The 24,237-nt window shown below is 36.2% G+C and overlaps 1 protein-coding gene across 3 annotated transcripts in view; it reads left to right on the top strand.

The window, feature by feature from the left end:
* Nucleotides 1-24,237, top strand: part of PRKCB (protein kinase C beta) — a 629,528-nt gene that overhangs the window by 522,222 nt on the left and 83,069 nt on the right. For all 3 annotated transcript variants that reach the window (XM_074280025.1, XM_074280027.1, XM_074280026.1), the window contains one exon: nt 20,800-20,940. In XM_074280025.1, coding sequence (XP_074136126.1) covers nt 20,800-20,940 — 141 coding nt within the window. The remainder of the gene's footprint in view (nt 1-20,799; nt 20,941-24,237) is intronic.

Raw genomic sequence — 24,237 nt, 5'->3', positions numbered from 1 at the left:
AACTTTATTTCATTTTAATTGGTTTCCTTTATAACCCTACATATTTTGATTTATTCATTTCAAAATATTAATCCAAGAAGGTGCCCATAAGCTGCAGCAGACCTCCAAAGGGATCCATAACACAAATATTAAGAATTCCTTGCTCTAAAGGTGTGGGGTATCCAATACATTGCTCATATATGTGAGGTCACACTACTAAGGTGATAAGCATCTCCAGAGTCAGGGAGTGAATGGGGAAAGAAATCATTCGAATAAGTTAGAGCTATTTCCTTTGCTCCTGTCCCTGGGCTATCTCCTGAAGTGCCACGTGGCCTGGTTAAGAGATTGTAGCCCCCTTTGTAGTGGTAAGAAACTAGAATTTGAGTGGATGCCCATGAGTTGGAGAATGGCTGATAATAAGTTATAGTATATGAGTGTAATGAAATATTATTGTTCTGTAAGAAATGATCAGGAGGATGACTTCAGAGAGGCCTGGAGAGACTTGCGTGAACTGATGCTGAGTGAAATGAGCAGAACCAAGAGATCATTGTACACGGCAACAATAAAATTATGTGATGATCAATTCTGATGGACGTGGCTCTCTTCAACAATGAGATGATTGAGACTAGTTCCAAAGATCTTGTGATGAAGAGAGTCATCTACACCCAGAGAGAGAACTGTGGGGACTGAATGTGGATCACAAACAGAGCACTGTCACTTCTTTTGTTGTTGTTTACTTACATTTTGTTTTCTTTCTCATTTTTCTTCCTTTTTGATCAGATTTCCTTGTGCAGCAAGATAATTATATAAATATGTGTGCCTATATTGGATTTACATATATTTTTTATCATGTTTAATATATATTGGATTACTTGCCATCTAGAGGAGAGATGGGGAAAAGGGGGAATAATTGGAACACAAGGTTTTGTAAGGGTCAGTGTTGAAAAATTATCTTTGCATATGTTTTGAAAATAAAAAAGCTTCAATTTTAAAAAAGAGAAATTGCAGAGCATGATGGCAGAAGTGTTGCTCCAGCATCACACTATTGATTATCACTGTTACCAAGATTCTTTTTTTTTTACTACAAAACAAAAAACAGCAACAATAACAACAAAAAAAATCTGTCTCATACTGTGAAATGAGCAACAGTTAGTGGATAGATCTGAGTTCAAATCCTCCTTCAGATACTTACCAAGTCTCATAATCTCTTCAAGCCTCACTTTCTTCAACTGTAAAATTAGGAGGTTGTGTTTGATGACTTCAAAAGTGCCTTCTACTTATGAATATTTTATCTTTTGAAATCTCTGGGAGTTAAAGCCATTTCTCAACTTATTAATTAAGAGAGATGAAATGTAATAGTAAAATATAATTAGAGACCACAATTTTCTCTTTAAATTAAAAAAGAAAATCATTTCTGGGTACTTCAAGGCAAAGGAAAAAAAATTAGAAATGCTTATTGAGAGAAAAAGATTGGCCAGTTTCTCAGTTAGCTCTTATGAGAAGAGAGTTCTGGACTGACAATGAGGAGACCAGACTTAACATTTCCTCAACTTATTTTGTGATCTTGGTCATGTTTATAATTCTCTCTTTTTTTCTGTACAAAATGACAGACCATATGTATCTTCAAATAATCACACACTTATTAAGCATCCACTGTGTTTTAAGTACTATGATAAGAACTGAGAACATAAAGAAAAAAATGGAAATATTCCCTACCCCTGAGAAGTCCACAATGCAGTGGAGGAGATAACATATGTGGCATGAAAAAATTAGGTGACATAATGGATAAAGTAATGGACCCGGTGTCAGAAAGAACTGGGTTAAAATCTAGCCTCAGATACTTACTGGTTGTGTGATTTTAGGCAAGTCATTTGATGTCTTTCAGCCTCAATTTCTTCATCTGTTAAATGGGGGTAATAGTAATAATAATAGTATCTTCCTCCTTGGGATGTTGTGAGGATAACATGAGATGACATTTGCAAATATTGAAAAACCATGTAAGTCCTAGTTGCTATTATTGTTGTTTTAAGTACATTTATTTATTTTAACATTCTTTTTTAAAATTTAGGTTTCAAATTCTCTTCCACCCTCTTCCTCTCCCCACCAAGAAAGCAAGCAATGTAATATTAATATACATGTGAAATCATGTAAAACATATTTCCCTATTAGCTATGGAGCAAAAAGAAAAGCAAGAGAAATAAGGAAAGTGGAAAAAAAAATCCTCAAAGTTCATAAGTTCTCTCTCTAGAGGTGGATAGCATTTTTCAATTGAGTCCTTCAGAATTGTCTCAGGTCATTGTATTGATCAGAGTAGCTAAGTCTTTCACATTGTCACATCACAATTATCATTACAATATTGTTATCACTGCATACAGTGTTCTCTTGGTTTTGCTCATTTCACTTTGCTTCAGTTCATGTAAGTCTTCCCAGGTATTTCTGAAACCATCCTGCTCCATCATTTCTTAAAGCACAGTAGAATTCCATCACAATCATGTATCACAGCTTATTCAGCCATTCCCCAATCTTTCTAATTCAATTTCTAATCCTTTGCCAATACAAAAAGAGTAGCAGTGAGTATTTTTGTACATATGAGTTTCTTTCACCTTTTTTTTTGATCTCTTTGGGATACAGACCTGCTAGTTATTACTTTTTATATCTCTAGATAGATACAGAACATATATTAAGAAGATACATATAAAATGTAACCTTGAAAGGGAAGCCAATAAATACCAGCCAGAGGAATCGGGGATCTCATGTAGAAGGAGATACTTACTAACATAACTAATATAGAAATTTGTTTTGCATGAATGCACATGTCTAACCTAAATCAAATTGCTTATTGTTTCAGAGAAGGGGAGAGATGAGAGAGAAAGGGAGAAAATTTGGAACTCAACATTTTTTCAGAATAGATGTTTAAAATTATCTTTATGGGTAATTAAGGGGAAATAAAATAGAAGTGTAAATCTATACATGAGTTTAAATTAAATTATTGAAAATGTAAAAATGTACTCAGTACCTTCATGAGAGGCTTAATAATAAACTTATTATTTCTTGAGTGAAAAAAAAAGAAGTTGCTTAAACTGTGGCTTGAAGAGAGCAAATGATTCCCAGAGCCAGAGATGAGTGAGCAGGAAGACTGTTCCAAGCATGAGGGATAATGAACATGAAGGCATAGAGATAGGAGCTTGCCTCATTTGTGAAAAGCAGTAAATAGCTTTGGCTGAATCACAGAATGTGAGATGGGGGAAATTGTCTAAGAATTCTGGAAAGATACAGTGGAGCTAGGTTCTGAAAAAGCTTGAAATGTCTAACAAAGAAGTTTATATTTGCTTTATAAGGTAATGAGTAGCCATAGTTTATTGAGGAATAGTTTAACATTATACCTGGACTTTAGGAAAATCACTTTGGCTTATGAGTGGAATGAGAAGAAACTTGAGGCAACAAAACCATTAGGAGCCTGTTTTAATAGTTCAGATGAGAGGTGATGAGGGCCTAAGCTTAGAATAGTTGTATGAATAGATAACAATAATAAAAATAATAACCTGCATTTATATAGTACCCGTCATGTACCAGACACTCTGCTAAGTGCTTTGCAATTAGTATCTCATTAGATCCTCACAACAATCCTAGAACATGGATTATTTCTATCCTTATTTTACATTTGAGGAAACTGAGGCAAACAGAGTTTTAAGTGGCTTGCCCAGGATCACACAGCTAATGTCTGAGGTACAACTTAAATTCAGGTCTTTTTGACTCCAGACCTGGTGTTCTTTCCACCACTTAATTTAACTAGTTGGAATAGAGGAAAAAGTGCATTTGTAAGAAATTGTTATTAGAGTGGCAAGACTTAGCAACTGCGTGAGTATATGGCATAATAAGTGAGACTGAGTAGTCACGTGAATATGGGGGACTGGAAAGATGGTGGTACCCTTAACAATGAGAGGCAAATGCAGAAAAGGGGAAATTTAGGGAGGAAAGATAAGAGATGCTGTTTTGGACATGTTTAATTTGAGATAACTATAGGGTATCCAATTCAAAATATCCAATTAGCTATTGATGATGTGGAAATGAATTTCAGGAGAAAGACGAGGGTAGGTTACAGAAATCAGGAGAAATCAAATGAAAGAATATAGACAAGAAAAGTATCCAGGAGGGTTGGGGGAGGGGGATGCTGCACCTATAGGGACTTGAAGTCTATTAATGATATAGTCTTTGAAAGGGATCTTCAAGACCATTTAATACCCCTTATTTTATAGAGGAGCAAACTGAAGCTAAAAGAGAGTAACTCCTTGGCTTGCTCTAGATCATATACAGAGTAAGTAACAGATCTAGGATTTGAATATAGACAATCTCCCTCGAAATTTGGCATTCTTTCCCCAACACAATCTGTATGTGGAATATTCTCTAAGGTTCTTTTTTTCCCCTCCAAGCTAACATATGGTTTAATATCCGTAGGAAGTGGGAGAGCTTTTCATTTTACCTGCCAGAATAAAAAGGAATAGTCTTTGATGTTAAAGCTTTTATGAAGACTAATATCGGGGAAAGTACATAAACTGTGCTAGAAAATTCACACACATTCAAACAGCCACAGATCTAAAATACCAACCTCTCCCTCATTTTTTATGTTCTATTGTGTTTTTATTCATTTTGTAAAATATTTCCCAATTACATTTTAATAGCCAAACTCAGAAGCTTTTTTGCTCCGCCTTTTTGACACATCTGATCTACAAAATGGAAAACCACATGTATAGATTATATGTAGATTAATAAGATATTTAATAATATGGTACTTAATAATAATTTAACAATTCATTTCTATATTCCAATGTATAAAGGACAATGATAAATTGCTTCTAAATTTAATTTTTTTTCCATTTTAGTCAATTAACAATCTAAAGCAGGTGCTCTAACCTGCTTTGTATTTTTTCATTTTTTTTAACATCTGTGGTTCTTTCTAGTTAAAATATTCTAGTACTGGTGGGAGCCAATTGTAATGCCTGCTACATAGTAGACATTTAATAATGCCCATTGATTGATGAGTTAATGATTATTTAGCAGACACTCTGGTAATAGCAGAAGAGAGGGAGGCAGCATTAAAATGTTTAAAGAGAATGCCATCACCAAAGTCCTCTTCTATCATTCCCTTCATTACAGCCTTAGGAGCTTAAGAACACCATGTAGATCACAAATGTTATCCAGTTCTTTCAAAGTAGAATGGCTTCAGGTATGGATCTGGGGATGAGGATTTGATTAGTTATGTGGCTGAGGATGGCTACCAGATGATGACTATTTTTGACCAGAAAAATATAATTCATCAGCTGTTAAGGCATTTAAAAATTGTGGTCTGTGTCAATGGAGGAAGTAAGATTATACACTAATGAAGAGTACTCTAGGAAGATGGAAGCAATAGTCAGCTAGAATGTAGTCATGAGCAAAAGTAAAAAAATTAGGAAAGAGTGAGGATAAATGAAGCAATGTTCTTAGCATCCACATGATAGGAAAAGAATATTTGAAAAAGAATTAGAAATTGTGTGTTATATTTAATACCTAGAATTTTGTTTTCTTTCTAATCCCAGCATCCTTTTCCTTTCCTATTTAAGCCATTTCCCATTTTGCTGAGATTTTATCCCCTGTGTCCAATGCTGTAGCCTTCTGCTGTGGCTGAGTTAAAAGAAGGCATGGAAAACTGCCCTGCTGATCATATAAGGATAAGGAGTTGAAACTCTATAAGTGCCATTAAAGAAAAAAAAAAACAGAATTTGAGGAAGACACATTGAGTTAAACAGCTGACTCCCTTTACCTCCCTCTTCATCTCATATGAGCTTCCTGGCCTGAAAGTTTCCTATGGCAAGTGGTTTTCCCAAGGTCCTGAAGGCTTCCCAACAATCTCTTTGTACTTCATTGTTTTGTAGATATTCTGATACTTACCTGGTGTGATAAATGTCTCCTAGGCAGTTAGGTGGTCTTGGAGTCTGGGAGTCCTGAATTCAAATACTGCCTTAGACATGTGCTTGCTTTATGACCCTTAATTTCTTTCAGCCTCAGTTTCCTCATCTGCAAAATGGAGTTAATAATCCTAGCTACTTCACAGAGACAATGTAAAGGTCAAATAAGATAATTCATGTTAAATGCTTTGCAAAACTTTTAAGTGCTACATAAAGAGTAACTATCATCAGCATCCTCATCCTGACTATCATTAATACTTATTCTGTTTCCAATTTAGACTCTATATTCCCTACCTGGGTATTTACCTAATAGCCTACATGTTCATATGGCCCTTGGGTAAAACATCACACCTGTTCTTTGGTCTCACCTTTAAATATCTATTCCCTAATACTACCTGCTGCTTAGTCCAGTGCATTCCTTGTGGCACATCCCTGGGTTCCCTGCAGATCACCTAATCCTTGGTTGACTTTCCTTGAACTACACCTGCTAAATTAATGACTGTCAAAATTTAGAAATGAGTAAGCTATTCTGCCCACAATGATTTATTCTTCCTATGGGTCCATGGCAAGGTTAATTTGTCTTAATAAGGAGTGTATGCAACTGCTCCCGTGAACACTCTCATTAGCATCTTCCACAAATGGAGTCATCCACAATCATTAAGTAGTGTTGGCTGTGCATGAGACTGTCATAGATCTTGCAAGCAAACACACTTTGAAGCTGCAAGGAAAGGGTACTGTCTGCCAACTCCTAAACCTGGTCAAAGGGGCTCTCTTTAAGTGACCTCTGGTATCACACTCACTATTTTATAGGGGTTAGAAAGCCTTCTGATAGTTCTCTCAAGCTACCTTCTCTGAATTTTCCAGATCCCCAGACCTAAGAAGAAGCTCTTCTTCCATTCTATCTTATTCACTGTAATAGGGTCTTAAGAGAGAATTTGGGGGAAGATATGAAAGAAAAAGTGCTTAGAAAAGTCATATCAGAGGTATAAGATGATTGTTTCTGAAATAATTTCTTTGGTATTTCTATCTTTCACCTTTGGTGCCCCCTTACATCCCTCCTTTCCTTCCCCTTTCTCCTCTCTCCTTCCTCATCTCTCTCTCTCTTTTTTTTCCCTCCCTCTCTTCTTCTTGGCTCTTACTTGTCATTGTAGAACACTAAAATGGGCCATTTGCTGCCAAAAAGTTCCAGTCTCCTTTCTCACAGCACAGCCAAACATCTCCAAATTCAATTCCCAGTTTTCAATGATCACTTTCTTCCCAGACTTTTAATAGGGAAAACTTTAAGGAGATGCTCCATAATGTAATTCAATACAATACAAGATATATTATAAAATATAACACAATATAATACAACATGATGCCTTGCCACCCGACCTCATCCCATCCTACCCTACCCTATTCCATCCCATTGGAAGTTGGATCTGTGAGCTCACTGTGGCCACAGATACTCCCTTCCTTACTGCTCAGCCATGCTTTGTATCCTGTGTGACCATTGTCCATGTCCTCCTGTAACTTTTCTAGGAGAGATTCTGGAATCTTTGCTTGGGATCCCTTGATTAGATATAGATACCATAGCTCTCATTGGCTTTTTCTCTTGTCCCTGTTTCATATAATTTATGAACAAACAATGCACTACACAATAAGTTTACTAAGTGCTTACACAAGGCCATGAGGAAGAGAATGTACCAAAAATGTTCCTTTCCCTTAAGGAGTTTATAATTTAGTCTTTATCTTTACCTGTATTTCCCAATTTTTAGCCTGGAACAGATATTTATAGGGCTACAAAATATTTAGTATTAAAAATCCTTGCTTTACATATGCTATACTTAACTATACTTAAACTAACATTGCTGTGCCTTTCTCCCTCCCACACGTAGAGTTCTGTGCCCCCACTCCACCCTTTCAGCTACTTCTCTGAGGCTCTGCAGAGCATAGCAACCCCAGATATCATGAATTTAATTCTTTCAAAAGCCAGACTTTCTATCCCCTGGACACAAAAGAAAAATAATCACTTCAGGAGAGTCAATGTAGTATTTGCAGAGACTTTACACATCTGGTTTTCTAAGGTTATCTTTATTTTTCCCCTTGGGTATTCTACCTGCTAATTGAGTAAGCTGCCACTATATGGTCAGTGATATATTGACTTTGGCTTAGTGGTCAGAGGAGACAGGATCTTAGAGGTTGAAAAAGCTTTAAAGGTTAACTAGTCGACCTCTATCAATTTATATATATAAGATAAAGTAACTTCCTAGGGTCTCTACTTGATGGCAGGACTCTTGATTCCTGAAACCCAGCTTTCCAATTCCCAGTCCAGTGCTTTTTCCTACCGTACACTGCCTGCTAGTTTCCAAATAGCTAGGTTTCCTGTAGGTGTTAGTAGAATCAAAGATTATGATTATTTTCCATTAAATTGGGCCTTTTTGTTAACAACTGACATTTTGTTAAAGTGCTGTTGTTCAGTCATTTTTCAGCTATGTTTAACTCTTTGTTATCCCATTTCAGGTTTTTTTGATGACGATACTGGAGTAGCTTACAATTTCCTCCTCTGGCTTATTTTATAGAGGAGGAAACTGAGGCAAACAAGATTAAGTGACTTGCTCAGAGTCACACAACTAGTAAAATAAATGAGTCTTGACTCGAGGCCCTGCATTCTATCCACAGGTCGCCTATGTCCCCTTTTGTTAAATATTAAGGAACATTAGAGTAATAGGGCTGCTAGGTGGTACACTGGATAGAGTGCTAGGACTTGGAGTCAGGAAAACTCACTTCCCTCAGTTCAAATCTGACCTCAGACACTTACTAGCTGTGTAATCATAGAAAAGTCACTTAACTTTGCCTCAGTTTCCTCATCTGTAAAATAAGCTAGAGAAGAAAATGAAAAACCACTCTAGTATCTCTGCCAAGAAAACCCCAAATGGAATCATGAAGAGTTAGACACAGTTGAAAACAACTAAACAACAATTAGAATAATATATTTTAAAAGTTGATTAAAAGTTTAAAGTAAAATTTAAAGGAATATAATATTCAGAATATATGCAGTGGTCCTCAAACTTTTTAAATAGGGGGTCAGTTCACTGTCCCTTGGACTATAGTAAAAACAAAAGCTCACACTCTGTCTCCACCCCTCAGCCCATTTGCCATAATCCAGCAGAAGGCATAAACGTCCTCAGTGGGTCGCATCTGGCCCACAGGCCCCATAGTTTGAGAATCCCTGGTATATAGATTCATGTTACTCACTAGCTCATTCACTTTTTAATCTAACCCTGGTTTTATTTCATACTGAAACAGGCCCCAATTTATTAATTGATCACAGGTTCTTGAAATTGGACCCATTAGGAGTTTTCCTATAGTTTCATTGGGTTCTCACTACCCTTGTAACTCTTCTTCAGCTTGATGACCTTGCTTAATGTAGTTTGAATGATATTCAGGATTCCAATTTGCAGTATAAGGAAGGGCAGAGTACCCCAAGACAGACTATAGCAAATATAGGAATCAGAAGTGAGGAAATCAATGAATCAGAGAGGAAATATAATCAGAGAAACAGTCAGGGAGGACTGAAGCATGCCAGATTCCATTGGGAATGTAAGGGCACATTCAAACTGGTAGATTTTTATAAGGTTCTTTTCTAGGTCAAGCAAGATTAGGCATTGAGGAGAGACAACAGAAAGCTGGACCCAGTGTACAAGTCCACATTCAGGACTAATGCTGATTTATACTAGTGGTGAATGCCTGGGGAATTTATAGCTAATTGATGTTCAAACTCCATTGCCTTACTTCTGGTGATTCAGAGGATTTGAGCTTCTAGGAACTTCTTTCTTTAGTATAGGAGTTGAGATTACTGAGGTATTTATACTGTTTTAGTGAAAGAATTTTATCTTTGACAATTTTCTACTAATTAGCATTTATATAGTGCTTTAAAGTTTGCAAAGTACTGTATATTTTCTCATTTGATCATTATAACAATTATAGAATATGGGTGCTGTTTTTAATCCCCATTTTGCAAAACAGGGAATTTAGACAAATGAACATTAAATGACTAATGTCACAGTCATACAGGTAGTAAATATCTGAGACAGAATTTAGACTTGGGTCTTCCTGATTTCAGATCCAACATTTTATCCCCTGAACCACCTAGCTTTCCAGGGAAAACTGTAAAGTACAATCACTGAATTCCTGACCAACTCTCTAAGTATATAGGCTCTCTATATCCTTTGCTCTCCATAGCTCTAAGGGAAAAATATAGATAAGATGGCCATTTGGACCATACATTTGGAACCACAATTCCAGCTTGATTATTCTTTTCATTCAGAAGAGAGCTGTGTTCTATACTTAATCATCACATCCAAACAAATTCTTGCCTATTCAGATAAAAGACAAGAGTAACAGCTGAACCATTTGTGATCAAGATTATCATTTTTTAAAAATTGCACAAGGTAGGGAGTTTTATGTCTGAAAGCAGGAGCAGAGATAGCAATGGATAACCAGTGTTCAAAAATTGAAGATCAATAACCAGTCAAAGAGAAGAGCTACCATGAAATTGAATCAATGAACAAAGCATTTATTAAAGATGTTCTATGTTCAAAGCGTGCTAAATGCTGGGGATAAAAAGAGAGAAGTAAGATGGTCCCTACTCTCAAGGAGCTCACATTTTAATAAGGGAGTATCAAAATATTTTGGAGATAGCCTGTTTCCCAGAGTTAAAGCTGAGCGAGTCGACTATGTCCTGAGCTTAACATAACAATAATCCTTTACATTCAAGATGTATCATCTTCTGGCAGGATGCATTGCTTGGACCAGCACCAGGTGTTCACTGAGGAATTTGGATCCCCCTGTTTCCCAGGACCATTCATCACATATTCATAATTCCTTTTCCTTGTTACTGACAAGTCCTATATTTCTTTTCCCATCACAGAACTCTGGTTCTGTACCTTTGTAGGGTGAGCATGCCCCCCAAGACTTGAGACAATGCTGTTCTCACAGAGTCTGTGGATAAAGTAATTCAAGGTCTTAAAATAATTATCTCATAATCCAGTCCATAACCTACCTGCCTTTGGTCCAGTATGTTAAGCCCTCCTTCAGGAGAGGGACTTCTTTTTGCAAATGTCATTTTCCTCCCTCTGAAATTAATTAAACTTCTGTTGTGTCCTGACCCTCCTGTCTTTAGTCTTCTCTCTTACTTTTTCAGCCAACCAGAGGTTAGAGGCTGGTTCTGGTTCGGTTGGCATTAATTGATAATAAAAGTGAATTTGACATGGAATAAGGCTAAATGGACCTTACAATACCTCTGGGAGGTGGACCACTGGAGATTTATTTCTCTAAAGTCTGACTCCCCTCATCTAGTGAGTCTGTTGCCCTTTCCTGCTCATTCTTGATTGAACTTGGCAATTTTTAATCCGGATATTATCCTACAATGCATTAAACTTTTAAAAGGATGTGATAAAAATTGGATATTTGAAAACTTAAATATTTACTGAAGTACATTTTGTTATAAATAAGCGATAATAATACTCTTACTAATATTATAATAATAGGTTTTCATTTGAAAATTTTGGTTACTGTAAAAATGTATAAAATGGTTTAAAGATACATCTTCAACATATTAATGATGAATCAACTATTAGTTATTTAATGTAAGCCTGAAACTCCAGAATAGGGTAGTTTTGATTCATAAGTAAAAGATTAGTGAAATGTTAATTGTTAGAAAAACATCAGGAAAGATAATCAAGCCCTAGGTAAAGACAAAATTTCCTGGGACTGTAATGTGTTTTGAGCTTTGATTACCAGGATAATTATCTGAGTTGTCATAAAGCCAATAGTAGAAAATGGCATGTGTGTCAGGCAGTCTCAGGATTTCTAAGGTAGATGTTTGTGCCTGAGAACAGTTGTGGGGATGACTTAAGACACAGGCTAGGTGGATTCCTCTTGACTCTATTTTCCCATTGTACTATTTCCCTGCTGAAAAGGAAAATTCCCCACCTGATTAATCTTAAATGGTAGCTTTAAAAATGCATTACTTCATGATTGGCTATCAGATATGACTCATGCCTGGAATCAAACAGAATTAATTCTCCTGTTATGATATAACTATGCCCATATTTTTTTCTTTTTTAGCAAAATTCTGTAATCAACAAGTTTTATAAATATAACACTAAAGCTATTAAATAATAGATTAATCCTGGAATATCACTGAGAATTAATATAATAGTATTGAAGTAGAAACATGTTATAATTTAAGCATATTTATAATTTAAGGATGACATCCTCCAAAAGGGGGAATGATTAGACAAGATGAAATGGCAAAGATGTAACATAAAAGTGTTTTAATTAAGTGGAATAGTGAATTTTGAGGAAATCGACATTTTACTACACTGATACAGCATGAACACATATAAGTAAAGACAAAGTCATTTGAAAAAAGAATCAATAACCAAGGTATTAGGGAAGGCTTCACAAAGTAGGTGATACCTGAGCTGAGCTAGTAAGAAAGTTAAGAATAATAAGTTTCAGAGACAAAGTTTAGGAGAAAGCATATTCTAGGCATAGATTTATGGTTTAGGAAAATTTATAGAGAGAGGAAATGAAATGTCAGGTTCAGAGAACAGCTAGTAATCCAATTTGCCTGAAACAGAGAGTGTGGAAAGGGAAATAATATAAAATGAGGCTGGAAACATTAGCTGGAAGTAGATTGTGAGGGTCTTAAATGCCTGACTAAGGAGCTTATCCTAGGGAGCCACTGAAGGTATTAAAGTAGATGAGTGACATTGTCAGCTTAGAAAGTTTCTTTTTGCAGCCATAATGGTAGATTGGAGAAACAGAGAGACCAATTAAAAGATTTCAGGCAAGAGGTGGTAAAGGTCTACACTAAGGTGATAACTGTATGGAGAAAAGGATGGATAAAAAACATGTTAGGGAGAAAATATAAGATTTGGTCAACGATAGGGGAGAAATGCAGGAGAGAAACATTTAATTCAGAGATTCTTAACCATTTTTGTGTCATCTTTTCCTTTGGCATTCTAATGAAGCCTATGGACTCTTCAAAATGTCTTTAAATGCATGAAATAAGATTTATAGACTTACAAAGGAAACCAGGTTTATTGAAATAAAGATGTAATTTTTCCTCATCCAAGTGCATTGACTCCCTGAAATATACTGTAACCCTCAGGTTAAGAACTCATGGTCTAAGCTGATTGTAAGCTTATAAATATGAGGGTTAGGAGGATGGCAGTGCCTTCAACATAAAACAGAAATTTTGGAAAAAGGGAAGATTTAAAGGGGAAATCAAATCCTGAGTTCTGTTTTGGAAATGTTGAATCTGAGGATCCAATAAGGATATCAACGTGGAAATATTCAGAAAGCAGTTGTTGATGCAGAACTGGAGATTTAAAGCAGAGTAGGACTCATGTATAGATGTGTGTCATCTGCATGGAGATGATAATTGAACCTTTGATAGCAGGAGAAAGTATGTCATTACCATTTTTATAAGTATGCTATTTCTGCTTAATAAAATAACAATAGTTCCATTTATCAGTTTTTATGACAGTTCTGGGCAATCTTTCTTTTAGGAGTTCTCTATATATCTGTTCTGAGTAGTATTTCTATTTAGCAAGAATCAAAAGGGAAATGATTCCACATCATTGGCAAAGGACATGCCCCCCATCCAGTCATAAGCAGGTAGGTGAGCTTCCAGTAGGGAGATATAGCAAGACAAGAATTAATATGCAGGTGTAGAAGTAATCATATGAAGAGCAATGGGGATTCCTATTTCCTCAAATTAAATCTGTAAATCATGTACATAGAGATGGCATATTTACAGCCCTGGTCTTTTCCTTGACTTTCAATCCTTAATCACCAACTGCTTAGTGGACATTCTAAATTGTACATTCTGTAGCAATATCAAATTCACTCAAAATGACTAATTTTCTTATGCCAAAACTCATTTCCCAAACTTCTCTGTTTCCAAGCATCTTACCCATCTTCCAGGTTTGCTACTCTGACATTTGACATTGCAAATTTAACTATTTCTTTTTCTCCCACATTCTACATATTCAATTAGTTGCCAAATTTTGTGACTATGGTAATCACATTAATTTAAGCCCTCACTCTACCTCTTGCCTAGACTACTGAAATGGCCTCCTAATTTTTTCCTACTCCAAGTCATTCTCCACACAGATCCAAAAGTGATTTTATTTAAATGAAGGTCTGACCATGTCAATAACCTACTCCATAAACCTCAATACCTCCCTATTACCTCTAAAGTAAAATATATATTCTTTTGGACTTTTAAAAGTTCTTTACAACTGACCCTTACCCAAGTTTCAGCTCTCTTGTGTGTTGCTTTCCTTTCCATATTCTACTGTCCATTCTCTGCTATTCCTTACATTTGGTATTCCTTCTCCTGTTTTCATGTCTTTGTCATTTTCCATTCTTGAAAAGAACTCCCTCCTCATCTCTGTCCTATAGAATCCCTCACTTTCTTCAAGACTCTTAATCAAGCAGCATCTCCTACTAGAAGCCTTTCTGATCTACTGGAAGCCTGTCTCTTCAACTACTAGTTTCCTTTCTCCCAGAACAACTTATTCTTTTTATTTCTGTATTCTTAGTACCTAGCATATAATAATCAATGACTATTGATCTCTTGATTCTTTCTCAAGAAAGCATTAACAGCTAGGGATATTCTAGACTGTGGCAGTTCTGAGGCTGGTGATCTGCTGATCCAGTCACTTCTCTTGAAATTTCTGGGGCAAGATCTTGCTACTTAATTACAATGAGAGATTGACAAAATATAAAATTTATACTAGCTCAGACTGACTCAAGTCATAATGAGAAGCACTTTGCAAATGTGAGATGTCAGCATGTGCCTGGAGGTAGGGAACATTTGTATGAATGTGTCTTTCTGGATATAAAAAACCCTATTCTATCCTAGAAGGGCAGAAATCTCGGGTTAGTGGATGTGTTAATCCTTGAGGGAGAAAAAAGAAGACCAAGCAAGAGGGGTCAGATCATAGAGGCCTGGTCTTGACTCTACTTCCCAAATATATATTTTTAATTTTTTCTGGTTATACATGCTCATTAATGTTTTTAATGCACATTCTTTATGAATCATTTTGGAAGAGAAAAATTAGAGTAAAAGAGAAAAACCACAAGAGAAAAAGGAAAAAAGTGAACATAGCTTGTGTTAATTTACATCACAGTCTCCATGGTTCATTTATTGGGATTGCTTTAGACCACTGAACTGCTGAGAAGAACCAAGTACATTTTTGATGTTACTGTGTACATTGCTCTCCTGGTTCTGCTTGTTTCTCTTAGCATAAATCTTTCCAGGCCTTTCTAAAATCAACTTCTCCATCGGTTTTTTAATAGAACAACAATATTCCATTACTTTCATATAACATAATTTAATCAACCATTCCCCAACTGATGGGCATCTGTTCACTTTCTAATTCTTTGCTACCACAAAAAGGCATTTTTTTGTACATATGGGTCCATTTCCTCCTTTATGATTTCTTTGGGATACAGACATAGTAATGGCATTGCTGGGTCAAAGGGTATGCACAATTTTATAGCCTTTTGGGCATAGTTCCAGATTACTTTCCAGAATGGTTGGATCATTTCACAATTCCACCAACAATGTATGAGTGTCCCAGTTTTCCCATATCCCCTCCAGGATTTCCCCCCCAGCTTTGAATTTCCCTTTTAATCTTGTTTCTATTAGTTTTATTTGTTCAATTTCTCTTACTAAAATGGGACTATTTAAATAATTTATTTCCTCTTTTTTTAAAAATTTGGACAACTTATAGGTTTGTAAATATTCATCCATTTCAATTAGATTGTTAGATTTGCTGGCAAAATAGCTCTTAATTATTACCTTAATTTCTTTTTCATTGTTGGTAAGTTCAACTTTTTCATTTTTGATGCTGGTAATCTCACATATATTTCTTATAATATATTTATGAAGCTATTCTCTTCTTTCAAAAGTCAGCACAGGGAAAAGAGAGATTCTTTAATGGTATGTATGCAGTATTTATCCATCTACCTCTCTATTTAATTTTCTATTTATCTGATATCTATTATCTATCTAATCTCTATCTCTCCATTCATCTGCCTATCTAACTTCTATTTCTCTAATCATCTCCCTATCTACCCTATCTAACCTCTATTGCTCTATCTTTTGAGAAAGAGGAAGATATATATCCATCTCAACACATAAGAATACTTTTAACATTGTGATAGAAGTAGGAACTAAATCTGTGATTTCATTGGTATAGAGCAGGACTTCTTAAACTTTTCCCATTTAAGACTCCTTTTCTCCCTAGAAATTTTTACATGTATATAAAATAGGTATATGAATCAAACATTTACTGAAAACAAATCATGCTTTTGTGACCCCCAAATTCAGTTACAAGACTCCACAAACCACAGTTGAATAATCTGGAAGTATAGAAAACTCCCAGGTTGGGAAGCTTCCTTTATTACTGCAGATTAGTATCTTCTCTGTACTTTATAGTATTAAAGATTTGCCTGGAGCACTGAGTAATTGTGAACTTTCCTAAGGATCATGAAGTTTATATGTGTCAGAGATGCCTCCTGAACCCATATCTTCTCAATTTTCCATCTATTCCACCATGATGCCTCTTGTGAATATGAAATTCCAATATTGTATCTGATCCACAATTTCCTGAGTTGTCTTTTCTGACTAGTCATGATTGCATGATCTAATATTGTTCTTTTTTCACATTCTTCCATTTTGAAGTATGTGAGAATCATGGTTCATAGTTTGAAAGAATTCAAAGAGATTCTTTTATAGTCACAAAATAATTTATTTATGTCATAGCTGATGGACCAACTGTGAGAGAGGCTGGCAATTACAGAGGAAGTTTGGGAGAGTTTTTATATGTGGCTTAGCTAGCAGACTAATAGCCTACATAGGGAGAACAAAGTACAGCTAAGGGAAGAGCTAGGATGTCTTTTCATACAGGTAAGGAGACAGGATGTCTTTTAGCAAGACAGGATGGGGGTTTTGCAGGGAACAAATAAGGAACAACAGATGAGAGGTTTTATTGCTCCACATTCCTTAGCTAGATATGCAGTTTTGACCAGATCCTCAGCTCTGACCCATCAATTCCATCCAAACTATATTACTTTTTGTTACCTGTAGGAGCATACTGTATGCTTAACAAAACACACACAGAATTTCAGAGATGGAAGAGGCTAGTCTACTTATACCTGGAAAAAAAGCCCTATATAATATACTTAACAAGTAATTTATTTAACTTTTGTTTAAGACTTTCAGTGTGTTCCTGGATTCCAGGCAACCCATTTTTTTTCTCTTTGAATCTCAGTTCATGTTGTTCCTTATGCCTGAAATGCCCTTCTACTTCTCCACCTCTTGAACTCCTATGTACTTTATGTAGTACAACCTCCTCCAGAAAATCCTTTTCTGACTCCACATTTCAAAAATGACTATTTTAGCCAAGTGTGATGGTGGTACTTGATTGAGACTCATGGAATGCATAAAGTTGAAAATTCTGAGATGTGGTAGGACTGAAATCAACCAAGTTCCAAACTAAATCTGGCAGCAGTATGGAGAAGTCCTGACAGCAGGAGGCCTCCAGGTTGCCTATGGTGAGACAAAATGGTCCAGGTCAAAAACAGAGCTGCATAAAACTTCTGTACCAGTCTGCATTGGGATCCAGCCCATGAGTGGCCACTGTGATTCCAGCATGATTAAGACAGAGAGACCTCATCTCATCATGCTCCTTATCACAGTCTTATTCATTGTTATTGTCATCATTATCACCATCACCATCATCATCACCATCATCATCATCATCATCGTGTCTCCCTCAAGACCCATTTGTCCCTCTTATTCTAACCATTCCTGTAGAATAAATTATAAACTCCTTAACCTGACTCCCCACTTACCAAATTTACATTTATTTTTCAATCAAAGCATTACTGATCTTGATACTCTTTATCTCCCACCTTGCTGAATTCACAGAAGCTGCTCCCTGTGCCTGAAATGACCTCCTTCATCATCTTCACTGTTGAGCATCATTGATTTTTTTCCCAGAGGCTGTCTAGTTTCTGAAGTTTTCCCAGTCCTTCCTAAATTTTCTTTGTAAATAAATTCTTATTTATCTTTATGTCCTTTACCCCTAGTAAACTCTCAAGGTCAGGATCTCTAGCTCAAAGATACAATGATGTCAGAGTGATAACTAATTTAAACAACAAACCAGAAAAAATCTCAGTGGAATTGAGCCTAATGTATGATCCAGGAAAAGGAGCTATAAGTGTTTTGGTTACTTAATAAGCTTTTAAAAGTAATTATTGGTGACTAATGTTTGTTCTAATATTTTGGTGGCTTCTTAAGGGAAGCAGCCTCATATGGGAGAGAGAATCCCAGATTGGGAGACAGGATACCAGACTTGATTCTTACCTACTGAGCCACTCCCTTTCTCTGAGTCCAAATTTCCTCATATGAAAAATGGGCGAAGGGGAAACCATAAAATCTTCTCCCTTTGTGTCTTTGAGCATCTAGCTCAGTGCTTTGTATACTGTTGATACATAATAAATGCCCGTTATTTACTATTTTCCTATTTTCTCATTAGTTTTTTATATCCCCTTTAACTGCCTTCTTGCTCACCACTATTTTTTAACAATTCTGTTAAGAAAAGATTGACAACAATGAAATGATTCAAGCCAGTCCCAATGGTCTTGTGATGGAGAGAGCCATCTGCACCTAGAGCAAGAACTGTGGGAACTGAGTGTGGATCAGAACATAGAATTTTCATTTTTTTGTTGTTTGCTTGCATTTTATTTTCTTTCTCATTTTTTCCCTTTTTTTCTTTTGCAGCACAATAATTGTAGAAATATATATGTAGTAGAAATATAATTGTAGAAATTGTATTGTATTGTAGAAATATAATTGTATGTATAATTGTAATTGTAGAAATATTTTGTATGAAATGTATGTAGAAATATAATTATATGTATAATTGTAGATATGCATATATAAAAGAATTGTACATATATTGAATTACTTATTATCTAGAGGAGGAGGTGTGGGGAAGGAAGGGAGGGAAAAAATTTGAAACACAAGGTCAAGGATGAATGTTGAAAATTACCCATGTATTTGTTTTGAAAATAAAAAGCTTTAATAAAAAACAAAATAAAATAAGGGTGACAGCAGACATTTAATAGGATAATAATGTTGTTACATATTGTAATGTAATATTTTAAATAGTTCTTAATGATTTACTAAGATCATTCCTCATAGCAACTCTATGAAATAGGTAATGCCTCAGCTCCATTTTTTTAGATGGAGAAACTGAGGCTCAGAAAGGTTAAATTGACTTGCTTTATAAAAGTCATTTATTTTAATAATGAGTGGCAAGGAGGGGGTTGAAGCCTAGATTTTCACATTCGTTGCCTAATGCTCCTTTTACTATGCCAGTAGAATCTCACAACTGCCCCCAAATATATTGAAGACTTGAGATCAAATAAATTTCACACCATTTTAGACTGGTTTAAAAAAAGAAGGCTGTTTTGTTTGTGTCTCAGAGCTGCTATTCATCTTGTTTTTTTGCACTAGCTCAAAGATACAAAGATGTCAGGTTGATAACTAAGTAATTTAAACAGCAAACCAGAGAAATCTCAGTGGAATTGAGCCTGGTGTGTGATCCAGGGGAAAAAAAGAGCTATGTGTGTTTTGACTATTTAATGAGCTTTAAAAAGTAATTACTGGTGACCAGTGTTTGCTCTAATATTTTGGCAGCTTCTTAAGGGAAGCAGCCTCCTGTAGGAGAGAGAGCCCCAGACTGGGAGACAGGATGCCAGGTTTAGTTCATATCTACTCTGACTGAACCACTCCCTTTTTCTGATCCCCTATTTCCTCATGTGAAAAATGAGCGAGGGAGAAACCACTAGATCTGCTCTCCTCCCCCGTCTATAAAAATTGGGTAAGGTATTGGAATTAGAAGATAAAATTGGAAAGTATCTTAAGAGTTAATCATCTATGAAAAGTGGGGGAGAGGAAGCAAATTTAGTGGCTCTCTCTCCCCCATTTTTCATAGTTGATGAATTCTAAGAAGCCTTCCAACTTCAGCATTCTACAATGATTTTATTATGTAATAGACTCAACTAGATGGATTTTGCAGATGTAATGTAAAGGATTTAAAGCTATTTTCATAAATTGCACCTGGAAGTTCACAGAATTTGTTCCTAAAAGAAATGATTGTGTTTCAGTATTCCAATATATAAAAATCAAAGCAGCCCAATATTTATTAAGTGCTTTCTAGGTCCAAGGCACTCAGCAGCATAGTAGTGTGACAAAACTAGAATTTACCTTGCAATTGGAAAGACTGGGTTGAGGTCTTGTTCCTACTCTGATATGTACTGACTGTGTGATCCTAGGTGAGTCACTTATCTTCTCCGTACCATAGGAAATTGTCTAATACTCTTAAGTTGGAAAACAGGTGTAGATCTGAATTGGTAGAGGAAGCTCTCTCATCAGGAATTCTCTCCATCAAGGAAGCCAAAGATCTTTCCCAAAGTTAAAATATCCACGTCACTGATTGAGCATTGGTATTACAAAATGAAAAACAATTCTTACCCTCTAGGAGCTTACATTTGACTAGGCTTCAGCTTGGTTTTGTTTGACAGACTTCTCCCTGAGATAAATTTTCATTAGACATTGATGCTGAGGAGAGGCAGACAGATGCTGGCAAGAGCACATCTGGATGAAGGATGGATGGGGAGAGGGCAAATCTTTTAAATTTTTTAATTAATTTCCTTAATTCAACTGAGAAATGGTGTTGCAGTGTAGTGTTTCTATTTCTGAAATGGGTTGAATGAAACATTTCTCTTTCTTTTTAAGCTGATGACCAAGCACCCAGGTAAACGTCTGGGATGTGGACCTGAAGGTGAACGAGATATTAAGGAACATGCATTTTTCCGATATATTGACTGGGAGAAACTTGAACGCAAGGAGATTCAGCCCCCATACAAGCCAAAGGCTGTAAGTCAACAATTTCTATTTTCCCTCTCTCCCTCTTTCTTCATCCTTCTTTTCTCTCTCTTCTCTTCTCTTCCCCTATTTTCCACCCCCCCCTTCCCTCTTCTGTTCTTTGTTCCTTCCTTCTCTTTCTTTTCCTCTGACATATTATCTCTTTCTCTTTAAGAGTATGTGTGCTCTTGGCACTGTATGAGATATAGACATGCTGTATATATTTATGTACTTCTTCATACATCTACATAGACTTATATACCAAAACATATGGATACCTACAAAATATGCACATGCCAACAGATTTAGAACTCTTAACTCCACGCATGGACCGTCTGTCCTTTGTAGTTATAAGAAATGTATTAGGGCTAGTAAATTTGATTTTATGGTTGTAATTATAACGAGTGACTTAGGTGAAATTTTTTGGAGAGTGGTTGGTTCTTCATCAAGCCAAATAGTCCTGCTGTCCTTGTGGGCTGTGATGAAGAATCTAATTTCACCTGGGTTCTTTCCGTTGGTTTGATTATGTCACTTTTTCTTCATACTGGTGTTGAAAAGGTCACATTGTTTATCTCAACCATATTTAAATTTAATTCGGAAATATGCCCGCTGTCTGAGTCAGTAATTCACGGTAATTCTCTGATCCACTTTCTGCCCAAGGCGAAACACAGGACAAATCAGAGTTGGAATAGTTTATGAATGTTAGTCAGCCCCCTTGAGGGTCTTGACTTGGGACTAGCCATGGCGATTTTTCTTCTATAATTTAAGAACTTAAGTTATATATTCTTTAAGGTGTGTGTGCGTACATGTGTTTATGTGTGTGTGTGTGGGTGCACATGTGGGTGTGTTCTTGTATACTTATAAATTTTTCCACTTGCACTTTGGAGAGATTGTTATAGCTAAAGACCCAACAGTGAAGAACAATTAGCCCTCTGGTTAATTAGGTTTTGTTTATGCTTCACTTAGGAAGGTAGTTCTTAGAAGCCACACGTCATAGAGTTTCAAAATTGGAAGGAAGAGATTTTAGAACTCATCTAGTGCACTATAATTCTACAATAAGAAAGGCAGCTGAAGTCTACAGAGGATCTGTCCAATGTCATCTAGCTTGTCAGAGGCAAAACCAGTATTAGAACCTACATCTCTTGACTTCACCTAATATTTTTTGTTTAAAAGGGATTTGACTTAATTAGTAGTTTTATTGTGTAGAATAACTTGATCTTAGGGTGTGAGATTTAAACCTTAACTTGGAATTATATATCAAAGAAACTTAGGAAACCTAAGGGTAAACTAGTTCATTCAGTGTAGGGTTGTAATCATAATAACTGTAATTTAAATATCTCTATTGACAGGAAGCTCACCACTTTGAAAAGTAGCCTCTTACATGGATGGAGCTCTCTAATTAGTAGATACTGAGTCTTCTGTATATTGAACTCAAATCTCAAACCTTGTATATCTTGATGACACGTAGAATATCTACTTCTTCTTCCATATGGCAATGCTTTAAATGTCTGCTCTAACTAGGAAAAAATCCCCAGGTCTCTCAAATATTTCTAATATAGCAAAATTTCAAAACTCCAAGAATTTCTCAATGGCTAACATGGGTGCCTGAGAAAATAGGGAAGGATCCAGAAAGTTCCAAAGCACAGCTGTCACTGTTCTTATGATGTAGCCATCATTGCTTAGCATTTTGCTATATTTGTCTCTAAGACCTCAGATAGTTTATAATAACAGCTCAGTGCCCATGAGTTTTCTTAGTGAAACACAGTGGAACACATAAATATAGATGAATGGAAAACCTCTCCCCAGATCCCCAGATTTGCTCCCCAGATAACACAAGTTCTTCCATAACCTGGCATATCTGGCTCATTTTCTTTCCCTGCTATCAATACCCGTCATTTAACAACCAAGTGTGAGGATCAATTTAAAGAACACCAGCTTAGGAGCCTGGACTTTGCCTGCAAGTCTTACTGGCTAAGAGGCAGTGTAAATGAGAAAAAGAAGCTAAGGTCCTTATTAGAGCTTTTGAAAGCAGCTGGCAACTGCCCACCTCCACTGCTTAGTTGCCTTGCTTCTTGGACCAAAGAAATGGACACTTTTCATCAATTTCGAAGTGTCCCAAGAAAAGAAATAATATTCCGAATGTTCTCTGCCCATGGTAAAGTGGTATGTGTCTGTTATTTCCCCAACCTTTCATTAATACAAACTAAAATTTTGCTCATATTTTAGCAGTTGCACCATCCTTTTAGTTCCTGTTGAGCTCTGATTAAGTGAAAAACACTAGACTTTCTCCACCACAAAATGGTCTCAAGCCAGACATCCCTAATCCTATTTTTGTAATTTGATTTTTTACTAAAAGCAGGACTTTACATTTATTTTTAGTGTAATGCAAGCTATGAGTGATCCATTCATTGCAAGGTCCAACTATGCTATTATCAAAGCCATATTTCTCCATTGTACAAAAAAATCATAAGGGGCTTTATTGAATGTCTTGTTGAAGTTAATTAACTGACTGATTTAACAACTCTAATAAATACAAAAGGGCTTAGTTCAGACCAATTATCATTGTGTAAAAACACTTTCAAAGATCTGTAATCTCCTTAGGGTGGATGTTTGTTCTTTATGTCAGCACAGATGACAACTTGATCATCTGGGGTAAAGTTCCTCTGAACTTGGTAGCTCAAGTGGTCCTCAAAGGAGACGTCTGTGTTTGGTACTGTACTCCATTTTGATACTTCCAGGGCATCGTCCCTGAAATACCAACCATATGAATAGGATCCTGGTCAATTAAAATTATATTTAGTCTCCTCTCCTGCCTCTCCACATTCCATGACTGGATTTCCAACAGAAAGTGCCAGATCTGAAATGGGAAGACCTGGGTTTGCATCACAGCTCTGGTACTTGTTAGCCCCAAGACTTTGGGGAAATACTTTTTTCTACGTATACAACTTATAAGTAGGTGCCATTGAGTCTTGGTGATTTCCAAGCACTCATTAAAAGTATAATAAGCACACTTAGGTTATGGAATGTGGAAGACGGGAGTGGAGTGATTTAGACTTGTGCTGTAGGACAAAGCCCCTGTAAGACAGAAGGACACTGGGCCAGCATGAAAAGTTGTCCTCCTCTCATGCCTGGGGCATGTTGTTTGTTGTGCTTTTAAAATGAGTAAATATGGAGTATTCTGAGGCACTTGATGTAACTACTTCTGACAACCACGTCCCTAAAGGAGAGTCAAGTTGCTCACTCTGCTGCACTATCCTTGGGTCTTCTCTGAAGTGCTACCTGGAGGAAGGTGGGAAAAGTATTTCCTTA

The sequence above is a fragment of the Sminthopsis crassicaudata genome, chromosome 1, assembly GCF_048593235.1.
Source record: "Sminthopsis crassicaudata isolate SCR6 chromosome 1, ASM4859323v1, whole genome shotgun sequence".
NCBI lineage: Eukaryota > Metazoa > Chordata > Mammalia > Dasyuromorphia > Dasyuridae > Sminthopsis > Sminthopsis crassicaudata.
This window is presented reverse-complemented; position numbering and strand designations above follow the sequence as displayed.